This window comes from Budorcas taxicolor, chromosome 19, assembly GCF_023091745.1.
Source record: "Budorcas taxicolor isolate Tak-1 chromosome 19, Takin1.1, whole genome shotgun sequence".
Lineage (NCBI taxonomy): Eukaryota > Metazoa > Chordata > Mammalia > Artiodactyla > Bovidae > Budorcas > Budorcas taxicolor.
This window is the reverse complement of record NC_068928.1, coordinates 50,628,207-50,644,287: the sequence shown is the minus strand read 5'-3', so window position 1 is coordinate 50,644,287 and position 16,081 is coordinate 50,628,207. Positions and strand designations below refer to the sequence as shown.

The following is a 16,081-nucleotide window of genomic DNA, read 5'->3' as shown; positions in this document are numbered from 1 at the left end:
GTGTCCAAAGTCATAGTGACTAGTCCATCTTTTCCTCCAGCTTCCTCTCCTGTGCAAAGCGTAGCATTTTGCTGTACTCTGCAGGCAGAGCTGACAAAGGTGAGATTTTCCACAGAGGCTGGAGGAGGGCCTCCCTCTGGGGTGAAGTCTCTTTTCACAGATGGCACCGTGCTGAGCTCTCCAACAGGTCCAGCCAACGGCGCCAGGGGCCAGGCTTCCCCGCCATGCTCCTTCCTCCAGTGGGTACAGTGATTGGGTTTGACATCCGGTAACTGTGCCCAGAATGCCACGAAGAAAGGCCAGTGTCTTCTGTGTTGCAGAAATCTTGCTACATCCAAGAGCAGAAGGGCAGGCGACATGTGGCCCTTCCACGCATGGGGATGGTGGCTGGCCTCCACATGGAGCAGGCACTGTTCTCCAGTTTGCAGAGGGGACAGAGACCCGGAGTAGAGGGCCATGCTCGCTGGGCCCAATGCAAGGGTTTATGGAGCTGGGATTGTGGTCACCCAGGTCACCTTGCTCCTCCCTGTTCCTAAAGGTGTTTTCTCCTCCACCTCGCTCACCTGAGTCCAGTCTATCCTGTTCCCTGAATCCAATCAGGCTTCAAATCAGATTTTCTTGTTCTGAAAGCGGAATGCTGCCCAGGGCAAGAGTCATTTCTGACCCATCACTCTTGTGTTCCATGAGTGGTCACAGGGCTGCTGTGAGCACAGGAGCAAAGCAATTGGATGTCTGGGCTTGGCAGGGTCCACATTTTTGTTCCCAAGAGAGACTCCCCATCTTCAGTCATTTGTTCTTAGGGCCCCTTGCTCCTGACCCAGTCTAACAAGGCCCCCCTCCCCTGGACCTGGAAGCCCCTCCCCACCCACAAGGTTAAACTAGAAAGGACTATCAGCCCCCGCAAGTGAAACTTGCTTCCCAACAGCAATCTCCGGATACCTAAACCATGTTTTTCCAAACCCTTAAAAGCTTTTTCAATCAGTTTAGGTCTGACCCAACCTGCCAAATTTGAAAATCTGAAATAGCTGTGGAGGACTCTGCCTGCCCTTAGGGAAAGCTTTGGGGTATTAGTCAAGGAATCTAGAGCCCAAGTCAAGTTCACCCCACCAGGTGACCCTTATCAGCAGACTGAAGGTTCCACAGCTCAGCAAGAAGGCTCTAATCAACCCCATGGTTGTTTCACTGACAGTGCACCGCCTCCCCACCACCTGTGTGCTGAGAAAGTCACGCCCTTCCTGCTTCTATGGGAGCGCCTGTTTACACCAAAGAAGTGTAAGATGCTGCCCTCCTCCCAGACCCCTTGGGGGCCTAGTCCCACCCAAGCTTTCCTTTTCCCTGGAAGCCCAATCTGACACAGACTCTAGATGCTCACAGGACCCCTGTTCACCTCTGGTTTTGGAGAAACCAGTTTTTGTTGCCTAATTTGAGCTTGAGGCTGTTACACCCCCACACAACCCACCACTCCCCACTGATCAAACACAGGCACTGATCGGTTTACTGCAGCACTTTTATTTCCTCACAATGACGCGTTGCTGGGGCCTAATGTTCTCACATGACAGTAGAAAATCAAAGTCTGTTGTCATCTCTTAAAAGAATTGAGAATTGCGTACAAAAACCTTACATAAATTAAAAGGATGAATAAATTTACAGGTGTGAATGCAACTGTTTCCAACTCAAGGCAAGTAAAAGCCCATGGTGTTCTGGTGGGAAATCTTCAGTAAGAAAGGAAAAGCAGGTCCTACGGCTTGGACCTTCCCAACCCCGTGTAAGACCGGCCAAGACAGAAATGACAACTGTTTCAGGACTCTTGCCAGCCTCTAGAGAAATCCTGGAATAGGCAGCTCTGACACATTAATACCCTGCACAGACTGAGAGACTTGTAGTCTCCCAGATTCTTATCAAGCCATTGGATTTCTCTTCCATAACAGTCTCACCTCAGCTACAGAGGTGAGAGAGCCAAATATAACTAGGGGTTTAAATCAAAGATATGCACAGGGTATTAAACATATACCAAGGTAAGAGTTAACTTGAATACAAGGTCAAAATCAGCAACAAGTTCTACAATCCAGTGCTGATATCAGATACAAGCTTCAAGGACAAATTTCTTTTCAAAGGCTTATTCCAGTTTCATGAGGCTAGCATGAGGTGTATACATTTGCCAGGGCAAATTTATACTTCTGAATTAACTCATGCAGCAAATGCTACGCATCTGCTCGCAGTCCGTTTAGAAGCATTTGCGGTGGACAATGGAGGGGCCAGACTCGTCATACTCCTGCTTGCTGATCCACATCTGCTGGAAGGTGGACAGGGAGGCCAGGATGGAGCCTCCGATCCACACCGAGTACTTGCGCTCGGGAGGAGCGATGATCTGAAATGACAAGAATGGGGCTTTAGTGGGTGGCACCATCTTAGCCGCAAGGCCCCTGGGCCCAAGGCCACAGCCGCCTCTGCCTCACCTTGATCTTCATCGTGCTCGGAGCCAGCGCAGTGATCTCCTTCTGCATCCTGTCGGCGATGCCAGGGTACATGGTGGTGCCACCAGACAGCACCGTGTTGGCATACAGGTCCTTTCGGATGTCCACGTCACACTTCATGATGGAATTGAAGGTGGTCTCGTGGATGCCACAGGACTCCATACCTAAGGGACAAAGCTCACCCTCAGAGATGCCACGTTCAAGGTGAAAAGCACCTTGACCCTCGGCAGCCTCAAAGGGAGGTCAGTCATGCTGCCCGCCGGACACCTACCCAGGAAGGACGGCTGGAAGAGCGCCTCGGGACACCGGAACCGCTCGTTGCCAATGGTGATCACCTGACCATCGGGCAGCTCATAGCTCTTCTCCAAGGAGGAGGACGACGCAGCAGTAGCCATCTCCTGCTCGAAGTCCAGGGCGACGTAGCAGAGCTTCTCCTTGATGTCACGCACAATTTCCCGCTCAGCTGTGGTGGTAAAGCTGTAACCACGTTCCGTGAGGATCTTCATGAGGTAGTCTGTCAGGTCCCGGCCAGCCAGGTCCAGACGCAGGATGGCGTGGGGGAGGGCGTACCCCTCGTAGATGGGCACCGTGTGGGTGACCCCGTCCCCAGAGTCCATGACAATGCCAGTGGTGCGGCCAGAGGCGTACAGGGACAGCACAGCCTGGATGGCCACATACATGGCAGGAGTGTTGAAAGTCTCGAACATGATCTGCAGGAGACAAAAGGCTCCTTTAGTCAGAGGAAGGGACTCGGGGCCACCCCATGCTCTCACACCATGCCAGCATGCCACAAATGTGATGTGTGGAGAAAAGAAAAGGAAGCAAGCAGAAACACAAATAAGAAACCTTGAGACTTCAGGAAGGAAATGCCAGGAGAAGAACAGAACCCTGGAAATATTGAAAGAAATACTTGAATTTCAGAAAACAAAACTGAACATGAAATGATTAGCGAAATAGATAAAACGGCTCAACCCACCCGGCTGTGCTTACCTGGGTCATCTTCTCACGGTTGGCCTTGGGGTTCAGAGGGGCCTCCGTCAGCAGCACGGGGTGCTCCTCGGGGGCCACACGCAGCTCGTTGTAGAAGGTGTGGTGCCAGATCTTCTCCATGTCGTCCCAGTTGGTGACGATGCCGTGCTCGATGGGGTACTTAAGGGTTAGGATGCCACGCTTGCTCTGGGCCTCGTCGCCCACGTAGCTGTCCTTCTGCCCCATGCCCACCATGACGCCCTGGTGTCGGGGACGCCCAACGATGGACGGGAACACGGCTCGGGGGGCGTCATCCCCAGCAAAGCCAGCTTTGCACATGCCAGAACCATTGTCGATGACGAGGGCGGCAATTTCTTCTTCCATGGCGATCTATTCAAAGATGAGACCCACTCAGGCGCGCCCTGACGCTCAGAGAACGGCCCCGGCAAAGGCCCTCCTCGCGAGGCGTTCCACCTCCCCTCGACCCGGCTGCAGAGTAACCGCCTGGAACCGGGGCCGGCTTTTATGTAACGCCCCCTCCCACGTCGTTCCGCGGAGAGGAGACCGGGGGCTCTCTACACTGCCGCCCAGACTCACCCTGCCCCTTCCCCCAGCAGCACACCCGCAGCGCCCTCCCCGAACCAGCTGGGGCGCGTCCCAGCCCACTTACCCCACCTTACCCCACCCCACCCCACCCCACCCCACCCGACCACCCTTTGTTCCCGGGGTCGAAGTGGCCAGGCCTCTAGGGCCGGGAGTAGAAAAAGGAACTGCGAAGGGGTGCGGGGGCCCGGATACCCGGGCAGGCCGCCTAGGCCTGGTCGCTTACCGATGGAGGAAACGGGCCGCGGGGTGCGGAAGAGCGAGCAAAGAAGCGCGAGAGGACACGGAACGCGAGCCGGCTGCGGCGAGTGAGACCGTCCGCGGCCTCCCCCGCCGGTATTTAAGCGAAGCGGGGCGCGCGCGCGAACCGGCGGCGCGCGCGGCCCCAGAACATGTCCATATATGGCGATCTTTCCGAACGCCGGGCGCCCATTGGCCCACCCGAGAGGGGCACGTGGGGCCCCTCGCCCGGTCCCGCCCCCCGCCCGCACCGCCCCCAACCGCCCCGCCCGCGCTGCCCCCGGGCGCTGGAGACCCCCAGAACGAGACCCCGCACTGACCGGCGCGCGGGCAGGATGGGTGGGCGCCCCCGGGGGGCTGCAGGGGTGGTCGCAGAGGAGGCCGGGAGCTGACCTGGGGGCCCCGCCCCGGGACTGTCGCGCGCCGTGGGGGAGGGCCCGGCTGCACCCCGAAACTGCCTGGCCCGGGGCTGGGCGGCACCCGGAACAGGGTGTGTACCCGCGGCCTAGCGGCGCTGGTGGGCTTTCCTCCCCGCGCCCCCTTTAATTTTCCCCTCCTAGTCTCTGCAGGCCATCAAGGCGGGTTCCCGGCACCGGGCTGGGGGAGGGGAGGGTGGTGGTCCCGGCCGGCCTCCCTTGCGGCACTGTGGGCCCGGTGTTCCAGGGGAGTCCTGGGGAGCCGTGACCTCGACCCTGTCTGGATGGGAAGGAGCCGCTCGTCCTCCACCGCAGCCAGGACCGCGTAGGCCTCAGCGTCGGAGTTGAGGCACCGTGGTCCCTGACAGTACAGAGACTGGCCCGATTCTACCACACCCAACGCATCCTGCCCCTCAAACCGCAGGCCCGATTGTCCCCAGGCGGGGGCTCCACTCTGGGTTTGGGGTCACCCTGTCCCCTCTGGGGAGGGGGTGGAGCTTTGTTTCATTTTAATAACCTTTCATTTTAATTCCCTTTGTAGGGAAACAGGCAGGGAAGAAGTCTTGACTGCCTAAACGGTCAACTCCCCCGCTAAACTTGAAGGTGGCACCCTCTCTTCTGTTTAAGTTGTGTGTGTGTGTGTGTGTGTGTGTGTGTGTGTCTGTCTGTCTGTCTGTCTGTGTGCGTACAGTCGCTCAGTTGTGTCCCACAGCTGGACCCCTGCTGCCCTGGGGCTGTGGTTTTCCCGGGTCCAGGGCGTGCCCTTTCTCCCAGGAGGTGGCACTTGAAGACTTGTCACCTTTGGCAGGGTCCTGATGACCCCCTTTGCCGCCAGTATTTGGGTTATGTCTAGAGGGAACTAGGTACCATGGTTTCCTTGGACTTGTAAGCTTCAGGATTGCTCAGTAATGAATGAAAACAATCACAGGAGATATGGGGAAGAGCAGTGGCCAAGAGGGATGGCAGTGGTGCCAGGCAGAGTGAGTCTGGGGACTCGTCCAAGGTCCAGGTGCTCTGGGCTGGCGTCTGATGGGGGGCGGGGCCGCGGGCCCCAAAGAGCTGGGCAAGGTCTGGCGTCTAGCTGATATCCACATCTACCTTTGCGCTAGGCAGGTAAAGCAGGTGCCCAGCTCACCTGCGGACTGCAGTCACCCAGATGCCAAAGCCATGCCTATGGGCACCCTTGCTGCCAGGCCTAGCTGGGTTCCCGACTCCCAAGACTTTGCAAGGGCGCAGGGCAAGGCTGCTGTCCATCAGGTGTGTGCTCCACCCAAGAGAGAACCTGGGGCTAAGTCTCCCTCCAGAAAAATCCACCCTTACAGGCGCCCCTGGGCACAACCACGGGGCCTTCAATCCCCAAGTGGGGGAGTGTGTGAAGATGACTGCAATACTTGGGAGGGGGTCCCAAGATGTCACACATGGCCAGTGGGAGTTTCCAGTATCGTCCAAGGCGTCGCGCCCAGTGTCCGCCTACCCCGCATTCCACTCAGGCGCTCTCGTCTGCGGGGGCCTCCCCTCCCCGGAGGCCTCCCCTCCCCGGACTCCAGTTCCCTCCGGCACTCCTTTGTCTGGTGCGCCCGGGCTGCTTCGTAGGACAGATGGGGAGGGGGCGGAGGCCGTTGGAACTCTGTCCCCTTCCCCACCCCCCCTCCCCGCTGCCATCTTCCCCACTTTGCAAGGGCACTGGATGCACAAGCCAAAGGGTCGTGGGGGGAAGTGGGACCGGGCCTGGGTTCCCGGGGGCTCCCACCCTAGGCAGCCAGCCCCCCACCCGCAGGGCCGGCCAGCGGCGGAGGGGAAGGGGCGCTCTCAGCCGGCCTGGCGCGGGGTGGGATGAGCTGGGGGAGCGGCTTCCACTTCCGCGGCTGTGTCACCCGGCGCGGGGCAGGGGGAGGGGGGTCAAGGTGCGGCCGCAGGTGCGCAGGTGGGGGGCGGCGGCGCGCAGTGCGGCCATATTTGGCCATTTCGGCGCTGCCGGAGCCCCACCCGCCGCCCGGGCAGCCGCAGCCCGGCAGCCCTGTCCCCGCCCGCCGCCGGCCCTGAGTCACCGGCCGGGCGGGGGGCGGAAGTAACGGACTAGGGGCTCTGGGCGCGCTCCTCGCCTTATTTAGTCAAGGAGGCCGCGGATTGGCCGGCGAGACAAAGGGGCGGTGGCGGGCGGCCCGGGCGGGGGCGAGGCGGCCCCGGCGCCTTGGAGGGGAAGGGGCGGGGAGGGGGCCCGCCACCGCCGCCGCCGCTCCCACCCTGTCCGCGGGTCCGCGAGCCCCCGCCGCCCCGCGTCACACCCGGCCGCGAGAGCGAAGGGTGGGGTGCGCGTGTCCCCAGAGGTCAGGTGGCGCGGGCGGGGGTGGGGGGGTGGGGAAGAGGAGCTGGAGGTTTGGCTAGGGTGTGGAGGGGCCGACCCCTCGCCTGGGAAGCAACCCCCACCCCGGAATCAGCAGTAAGTGGACGCTGCGGGTCCAGGGACCGAGCCCCACAGAGAGACCTCCAAGCCCTGCGCAGGGGGTTGGGGAACGCCGCATTCTGTGCTGTGATTTTTCTGTTTTGCAACTGGCAGTGCGAGGCCTCGCCCAAGGTCATCTCAGGGCTGTGCTCCTGGAAGCGCAAGGCCGCCCCCTCCTCCCTCAAGATGGAGAGGCCCAGGAATCCCTTGGGAGGGGACCACACGAATGTGGCAGCCCCTGGCTCGGGTGAGCAGGGAGGCCCTGGGAGGAGGAGCGAGAGACAGCAGCTGCACTTCTGCCCAGAAGCGGGTGTGTCCTTCTATCGTGAGGATGGAGGGTGGTCAGAGAATGATGTGATTTTTTTTTTTTAATTCGGTGCTGGGCTTGGTGGATTTATCGTGTGCTTGCTGCATCTCGTTTCATCTTGTGGCCATTTAACGGCTGAGAAGACACTGGTGCAGGGAGGTGGCATCACCTTGCAAGGAAGTGTGGCCAGACTGACTTAGCCCCAGGCCTCCCCAGCCCTGGGGCACGGCCAGGCAACCCCAGCTCAGGGTCTTTCTTTTCTTTCTCTCTGACAGCCACACCAGTCTGTCAGTCTCCCTGCTCCAGCCTCCAGGGATCCTTCACAGGATCAGGGTCACCTCTGCACCTGGTAGCGTAACCTGCAGCCCATCACCCAACCCCTGCCTCCCGCCTCTCGACATCTCCCACTAGCCAGTTACTTGCCAGGCAGCATAGGGACTTGGTAATAAGTCCCCCTTTCTGCCTTTGCCTGTGCCACTCCACCTGCCAGGAATGCCTTTCTTTCCCCTCCCCCCAAATGCAACGTGGGAGTCTGAGTTGGATCCTTGAACAGGAAAAAACAACAAAAAAAGACAGTAGTGGAAGAACCCGTGAAATCTGAGCAAAGTCTGTGAAGTTTAATGAATTAAGTACCAGTCAATTTCAGTACAACAGTTGTACCATGACTTGTGTAAGATGTTAACATTAGGGGAAACCAGGTGGAAAGTCTACAGAAATGCTAATACTGACTTTGGGGCCTTTGTGTCAGTCTAAAATTATCTCATAATAAGAACTTCATTTTTTAAATGCCAAGGAGGACTTCCCTGGTGGTCCAGTGGTTAAGACTCTGTGCTTCCACTGAAGGGGGCACAAGTTCAATCCCTGGACAGGACATGTAGGGAAGTTCTGTGTGCCACAGTATGGCAAAAAAAAAAAAAAAAATCCAAGGAAAACCACAAAGTTTTCCTACCCTCAGCTCACTGTCCTATTCTCCTAGGCTTGTGGGTCAAATGCAAGATGAGTGTTCTATCACATAAAGCCTTCTCCAGGGTGCTGGGCTGGCTCCCATGGCAACAGGCACAGCCCCTGGAGTGGTTCTGTCTGTTTGGAACAAGGGTCCCCAGACTGCCCTGGTAAGCAAAGTCAGGTTCCTGCTGGCTTGGCCCACCTACCTCTAAGTTTCAGATCAATAAACAAGAGTCAGGCCACATACTTCTGTCTCTGGTCTAGGTGTCTAGAGGGGTTTGTTCTGCCGGCCCTTTACAGACAGGCATGCAAAGTCCAGCTGTCCCAAGGCACCCCAGGAGCCCAGGGCTCCAGCCCCAAGCCCTGTGGAGCCTCCATGGTGGCCAGATGCTTGGGTACTCAGGCATTGGTGAGTTGTCAGGTGCTGTATGCTCATCCTTGCCATTTGTCCTGTGCCAGGATGCACTGGGCCAGGCCTCTTCACGTGTCATCCAGTTGTTGCTGCATAAGGCAGGTAAACTGAGGGTCACAGGGTGTCCCCCCCTCAATGAAGTTGGGAGGTCAGGTACACAGAGACACCCAGGCCAGGGCTTCACTGCTCTGGCAGTGGAGAGCTTCAGCTATCTTACAGACAGGCCCTGCTGGAGTTTCTGGGAGCTTCCCATCTCACTATGATGCAATGGGAACCGAGGAGGCCCTTGGAAGAGTACTGGGCTGGGAGTCCGGACCTGAGTTCTGGGTCTCAATTTCTGTAAAGAAGATGGGCCAGTGATGTGAGTGATGTTTGACCCACCAGAGGCTCTGAGGGTGGTGGCCCTCCTGGACTGGACATAGGTCTGGGGACAGGATGCCCCTGGATGGCTCAGTGAACTTTCCCCAAGCCTCACTACTGAGGTTTTCCAGACCTCTGGCCTCAATGTCCCCAGGCATTCAGTTTTCTTTGATGAGTAAGATGTACTCACTCAGCACCTCCATGTGTCAGACCTGAGATTCTCTGGAGCAGCAGTCTCCGCACTCTGCTTCCAACGGTGCACCCCCAGGCCTCATTCCCCTGGGCCTCCAGGGCCAGTGACAATGCTCTCTACACCACTGAGCAGCCTGCCGGCCTGGCACAGAGGTCCAGAAGTGGTCACAGTCTGCTTTTCACCTTTGCTTGCACACATGCCAAGAGCACACTTTGCCCACCCATGTGAACCCTGCTCCCTATGGTTAGGACTTTTCATGTCTGCACAGTTCTTACTCTTAGTGAGCTGTGTCCACAAATTGCCAAAAGGAACCAAGGATTATACCCAGAATTCTGGGCTTCCAGCTGCTTCATCATAGCCCTACCTCAGCATGTGGCTAAAGACAGAAACCAGGGTGCCTGCCAGACCATAGCACTCTGCACATCCTGGTCCTGTGTCTGTCCAGTCCACCTGCCAGCCTTCTGCTTCCCTCCAATTAATGCTACAAATCCCATCACCCTGCCCCCCCATGCCACCCACTGCCTTGAGACAGAAATTCAGCCCCTTACCCTGTTGCTGGAGGCTCTCATGGCAAGCTCTGATTGACCCTTCCACCCCCTCACCTCACACACCACCCACTCACAGCCCTCCAGCCCAAGACCAGCATCTGCCCAAAAAGATTTTCCCATTGGCTGCTGCCTCTGCAGGCCTCCAGGTCATCCCCTGGCTTTGGGACAAGTCCCCACCTCCCACCTGAATGCTTGTTATTCAGTTTGTCCCCACCCTTGGCCCCAGAGTGTGGTTCTCCTGAGGCAAGGTGTAGCTGGTGTCCCCTTATACTTGGGAGGGAAGAAGGAATGGAGGGGGAGGGTTTCCAGCCAGCCCTGCTGGAGGGAAGGGCCTTCCCTGAGAGTCAGAAGGGGGACAGGGGAGCAGCTGTGCAGAATATGACTCTAGAGCTGAGAGGGAAAGGAGACCCAGCCAAGGCCTGACTACCCCCAGGAACCCTCTTCCAGTAATGCAGCTGGTAGGCGCATGGGGCTGCCGGCAACAAGGGTGGGGCCCACCTCCTGCACCTCTCGCTCTGGCCCCAGGCTCCGGGGAGCTCGCCCAGCCAGCCGAATTCTCTTGAGCTGGACTAGGTCAGGACTGTCCCAACAGGTGTCCCCACCCCTGGGAGGCGGATCAGGGCAAAACACAGGGAGGAGGCCGCTGGTCTGGTTCTGTCTGCTCCCCTCCACTGCACCAAAGGCTGCAGCTGGGGTGCGCAGAGTGGTGCGGGACGAGGTCAGGGCTGAGGTCGTGTCGGGTCACCCAGGCCTTCGCGGCACCCCTATTCCTGGGCTCAGACTTCCCGGGGAAGCCGCGCTCCGGGGGCGGGGCCTATAGAGCCCAGCCCAGCCCACTCCGGCCCCGCCCACTCTGGACTCTAGCTGGCAGGGCCCAGGGCCGCTTGTCCTAATTTGGTCCCGGGGCGGGTCCCAGGCCTCGAGTCCTAGCGTGTCCCTCCCTGTCCCCCGGCTCGCCTCCACCTCCGGGAGCCTGACCCCAGCCCCAGCACCGGCTTTCCCTGGGCCCTTTGGGGTCAGCGCCGGAGTCCCGGGAGAAGCTAGGTCCAGCGGGAGGCGGAGAGAGTGCGGAAGAGGCTGCCGCCGAAGCAGCGCCAACTGGACCCGGAAGCCTGGGGCACCCTGCCACCCACGGCCATTCTGCGCCCCCTCTGTTAGCGGGTTTCAGATCTGGGGCCGCCCGTTCACCGCTCAACCCGCATCTCCGCAACGGCGTGCGGGCAGGGCACCGCACGCGTGGCCCTGCAGACTGGGCAGGTGGGCGCCAGTGCCCGCACGCAACACTCACCTCTCCGGATCAGTCACGGGCTGGGTGCGGGTCATCCCCTGTAAGCCGCGAGTTTGGAGGCTTGGGCCAGGAGATGGCGCTCTGGCCGGTCGCGGCGGCCCGGAGCTTCCAGCTCTAAAACAGGTCACTGTCATTCCCAGGTGGGCCGCCAGGTGGATCCCGCTATCGCGGCAAAGTGCCCCGGGTCGAGCGAGGACTGGGTGAGTCGGGGCCGCACCTGTCAGCCCCACCCTAAACCTCCACCCGGCTGGCCCGGGCCTCCCGCACAACACCGGCAGCCACTCACCCGGGCTGGGGAGGTCGCTGTCGGTGGCCGCTGAGTCACTGCCGCCCGAGGGTGACAGGGAGCGGCTTGGGAGTGGCCGGTGACTCCAGTCAGTACTGACGCACGGAGACAAGGTGGGATTGGGGTCAGCCTGTACCCAGGGCAACAGAAGAAGGGAGGGCCAGGGCCACCACTCAGGAGGCAGGGCCAGCCCACCCCTGTGTCCCTGTAACTTCTGTTCAGGGAGCAGACAGCACCCACAGAGGGACTCCAAAGCTAGGGCGGACCCTGGGCCTGAGTGTGTCTGTTGAATACACAGCTGGTTTAGATGGCAGCTGCCATACTGTCTGCTCACTGGACACGCTGGGTTATTTCAGCAGCTAGGCCACCTGGCCAGATGGCCTTAGATAACCAGTTCAGAGAGAAGGAGGAGGCTCAGAGAGGCTGAGGTTGGTTTGAGAACACACAGGATGATTGGAGGGGTGGGACTCTGAGCCCCTCCCCCAACTACACACATCCTGCTGGCACGGCCAGGCCAGGGTTGGGGGCGGAAGGGGTGTGTGTTCAAACCACTTCTCCAGAAGCCATGCAAGGGCTGTCAGCTGGGGGGCTAGGTCATTTGGGGTTAGGTTAGCCCCAGGAAGGTGGGAGTGGGAGCTGGTGGAAGTGCACCCTCTAGGGAACCTGGAGTGCCACACCAGGGCAACAGCAAGACCCAGAACGCCCTGGGGTGGGTGGGTAGGGAGGGAGTTGAGGGCAGACTCACGAGGTCTCCCTGAAAGTCGATAGGTAGGGGGCAGAGAGAGCCAGGTTGGGGTCAGGTCATTCCTGGGGAAGGACAGAGGACGCCCATGGGCAGGTGGCCAGAGCGGCACCTCTGCCTCCCTGGGTGACAGATGAGTCACCCTACCTGTGTGTCCACCAGGGCCTGTGTGAGTGAATTGTCTCAGAAAGCCAGCCCCCAGGAGCAGCCCTGACCCACAGGAGTCAGCCAAGTTTAGCAGTACTGAGCAGGCTCACAGACCCACTCCTGCCCACAGCATTTTCTTCCCTACCTTGCCCAGACACAGACTGAGTGTGGGGCTGGGAAGGGGCAGGCCTAGGGCCTGTAAGTAGGAGCAAGTTGGCATATCTGCAGGTGCCTGTGTGTTACCTACCTGGGAACAAGGGAGGGAGTTTCAAGATGTAAATGTTCCCTCAGATTTTTTGGATGAATGTTCAGCATGCAGGATCTTATTTCCCGGTTAGTTGCTCAGTCGTATCTGATTCTTTGTAATCCCACGAACTGTAGTCTGCCAGGCTCCTCTGTCCATGGAATTCTCCAGGCAAGAATACTGGAGTGGGTTGCCATTCCCTTCTGCAGGGGATCTTCCCAATCCAGAAATCAAACCCAGGTCTCCCATATTGCAGGCAGATTTTTTTACCACCTGAGCCACAAGGGAAACCCTATAATACTAGAGTGGTTTGCCATGACCTCCTCTAGGGGATCTTCCAGAGTCAGGGATCGAACCCGCATCTCTTCTATCTCCTATATTGGCAAGCGGGTCCTTTAGCACCTGGGAAGCCCTAGTTCCCTGACTAGGGATCAAGCCTGCGCCCCCTGCGTGAAAGGATGGACTCTTCTCCACTGGATGGCCAGAGAAATGCTATGTTCCCTCAGGCTTGGAAGGCTTGACTCCCTGGCTCTTCCTACTGCTGCTCTTGGGATATGGTTGTCACTTGAGCCCCACCCAGAGTCCATGGTTTTCTGGGGTTCTCCACAAGAGTTTGTTGGGCTTCCCAGGTGGCGCTAGTGTTCAAGAAGCTCTCCGCCAATGCAGGAGACTCAGAAACGTGAATTCGATTCCTGGATCAGGAAGATCCCCTGGAGGAGGACATGGCAACCCACTCCAGTATTCTTGCTTGGAGAATCCCATGTACAGAGGAGCCTGGGAGCCTGGTGGGTAGCAAAGAGTAGGACACGACTGAAGTAGCTTAGCATGCATGCACAAGAGTTTAGGCTTTCCCCCTTTTTTTCCAGCTGATCTGAGATTTCTGGGGTACCAGTACTGAAGACTTCTCATTCTTGTCTTGGCCATTACTAAGCCCTAGGCCCTCAATGTCCTTCAGTTCTTCGGAATTTTCTCATGCTATTTCTTTCATATTTTCCCTCTTTCCTGTTTTATTTTTTTTATTCTTTGGTTTGGGGTTTTCTATTAATAGACTGGTCATACCTCCTGGTTGAATCTTTTAATCATCCTATTTTTTCTTCTATCTCTTTATTTTTTTTTAACTTCCTGTAATGTTTTTTGACTTCTGACCCTGCAGTGAAATTTAATTTTATTTACTTATTTTAGTTACACTGTGAAGCATGTGGATCTTAGTTCCCTGACCAGGGATTGAACCCATGCCCACTGCAGTGGAAGCATGAATTCTTAACCACTGGACCTCCAGGGAAGTCCCTACAGTGGATTTAAAATTAGTTATTATGGTTTAAAAAAATTTTTTTTGAGACACTTTCAGACACACTAATTATTTTTACCACTTGTCACACTTGTCTTATTTTCTTTTTATTTGCCTCTTTTAATTTCTAAACCATTTGGGAGTTGGTCTCAGACATTCTGACCTTTACTCCTTAATATTTCAGTGTCTTTTTCCTAAGAACAGGGACATTGTCTCATATAACCACAGTACAGCAACCAAAATCAGGCAGTTTCACATCAATATGACACAGTTCACCTAATCTGCAATCTAAATTTCAGTGATGACAGTTATCCCAATAATGTCCTACACAGAATTTTTTCCTGACCTAATCCAGGATCTGTATTGCATTTAGTTATCCTAACTTATGACACACTTAATCCCTAGAGCCTCACTCCTGTTCTCTGTACCATTTATAGCATATCACCCATGCTGCTGCTGCTGCTAAGTTGCTTCAGTAGTGTCCAACTCTGTGGGACCCCATAGATGGAAGCCCACCAGGTTCCTTCATCCCTGGGATTCTCCAGGCAAGAACACTGGAGTGGGTAGCCATTTCCTTCTCCAACGAGTGAAAGAGAAATTGCTCAGTCGTGTCTGACTCTTAGTGACCCCATGGACTGCAGCCTACCAGGCTCCGCAGTCCATGGGATTTTCCAGGCAGGAGTACTGGAGTGGGGTGCCATTGCCTTCTCTAGCATATCACCTATAGGTGAGAAGATTTTTATCAGAAGCAGACCAGCACTAATGCCTCAAGCTGAGTGGCTTGGCACGGTCCTCATGGGAACCATTTGATGAAGGTGCCCATGTGCAGAGCCTGTTTGACTGTAGGACCAGGCAATGAACCATTTCTGTTTTGGCCTAGAAGTCAGAGACAGAGCTTAGTTCTTTTTGGATCCCCAGCAAGGTTTCTGGCACATAGTAGGTACTTAATAAGTGCCTGTGATTGTTGGACATGATTCTTTCATGATGGCCTGAGCCTCTGCAGATAGATTTGGCCTTGGCATGGGTGTTTGGCTGAGAAAAGAAGAGAACCTAAAGGCAAAGGAGAAAAGGAAAGATACCCCCATTTGAATGCAGAGTTCCAAAGAATAGCAAAGAGAGATAAGAAAGCCTTCCTCAGGGATCAATGAAAAGAAAGAGGAAAACAATAGAATGAGAAAGTCTAGAGATCTCTTCAAGAAGATTAGAGATACCAATGGAACATTTCATGCAAAGATGGGCACAATAAAGGACAGAAATGGCATGGACCTAAACAGAAGCAGAAGATATTACAAAGATGTGGCAAGAATTCACAGAAGAACTACACAAAAAAGATTTTCATGACCCAGATAACCACACTGGTGTAATCAGTCACCTAGAGCTAGACATCCTGGAATGTGAAGTCAAGTGGGCTGTAGGAAGCATCACTATGAACAAAGGTAGTGGAGGTGATGGAATTCCAGTTGAGCTATTTTAAATCCTAAAAGATGATGCTGTGAAAGTGTTGCACTCAATATGCCAACAAATTTGGAAAACTCAGCAGTGACCACAGGCCTGGAAATGGTCAGTTTTCATTCCCATCCCAAAGAAAGGCAATGCCAAAGAATGCTCAAACTACCGTACAACTGCACTCATCTCACACACTAGCAAAAAATGCTTAAAATTCTCCAAGTCAGGCTTCAACAGTACGTGAACCGTGAACTTCCAGATGTTCAAGCTGGATTTAGAAAAGGCAGAGGAACCAGAGATCAAATTGCCAACATTTGTTGGATCATTGAAAAAGCAAGACAGTTCCAGAAACACGTCTACTTCTGCTTTGTTGACTCCAGCAAAGCCTTTGATGGTGTGGATCACAACAAACTGTGGAAAATTCTTCAAGAGATGGGAATACCAGACCACCTGACCTGCCTCCTGAGAAATCTGTATGCAGGTCAAGAAGCAACAGTTAGAACTGGACATGGAACAACAGACTGGTTCCAAATAGGAAAAGGAGTATGTCAAGGCTATATATTGTCACCTTGCTTATTTAACTTATATGCATAGTACATCATGTGAAATGCTGGGCTGGAAGAAGCACAAGCTGGAATCAAGATTGCCAGGAGAAATATCAATAACCTTAGATACGCAGATGATACCACCCTTATGGCAGAAAGTGAAGAACTAAAGAGCCTCTTGATGA

General features: G+C 55.9%; 1 protein-coding gene across 1 annotated transcript; it reads right to left on the bottom strand.

Annotated features, from left to right (window-relative positions):
- Window positions 1-1,489: 1,489 nt before the first annotated feature.
- Window positions 1,490-4,379, bottom strand: ACTG1 (actin gamma 1). Its single transcript, XM_052657045.1, has 5 exons — window positions 4,273-4,379; window positions 3,465-3,833; window positions 2,746-3,184; window positions 2,457-2,638; window positions 1,490-2,368 (listed from the first exon to the last, which is right to left on the bottom strand). Exons 2-5 carry the CDS (start codon window positions 3,825-3,827, stop codon window positions 2,225-2,227), a joined length of 1,128 nt encoding a protein of 375 aa, XP_052513005.1. The 5' UTR covers window positions 3,828-3,833; window positions 4,273-4,379; the 3' UTR covers window positions 1,490-2,224.
- Between the last annotated feature and the right edge of the window lie 11,702 nt (window positions 4,380-16,081).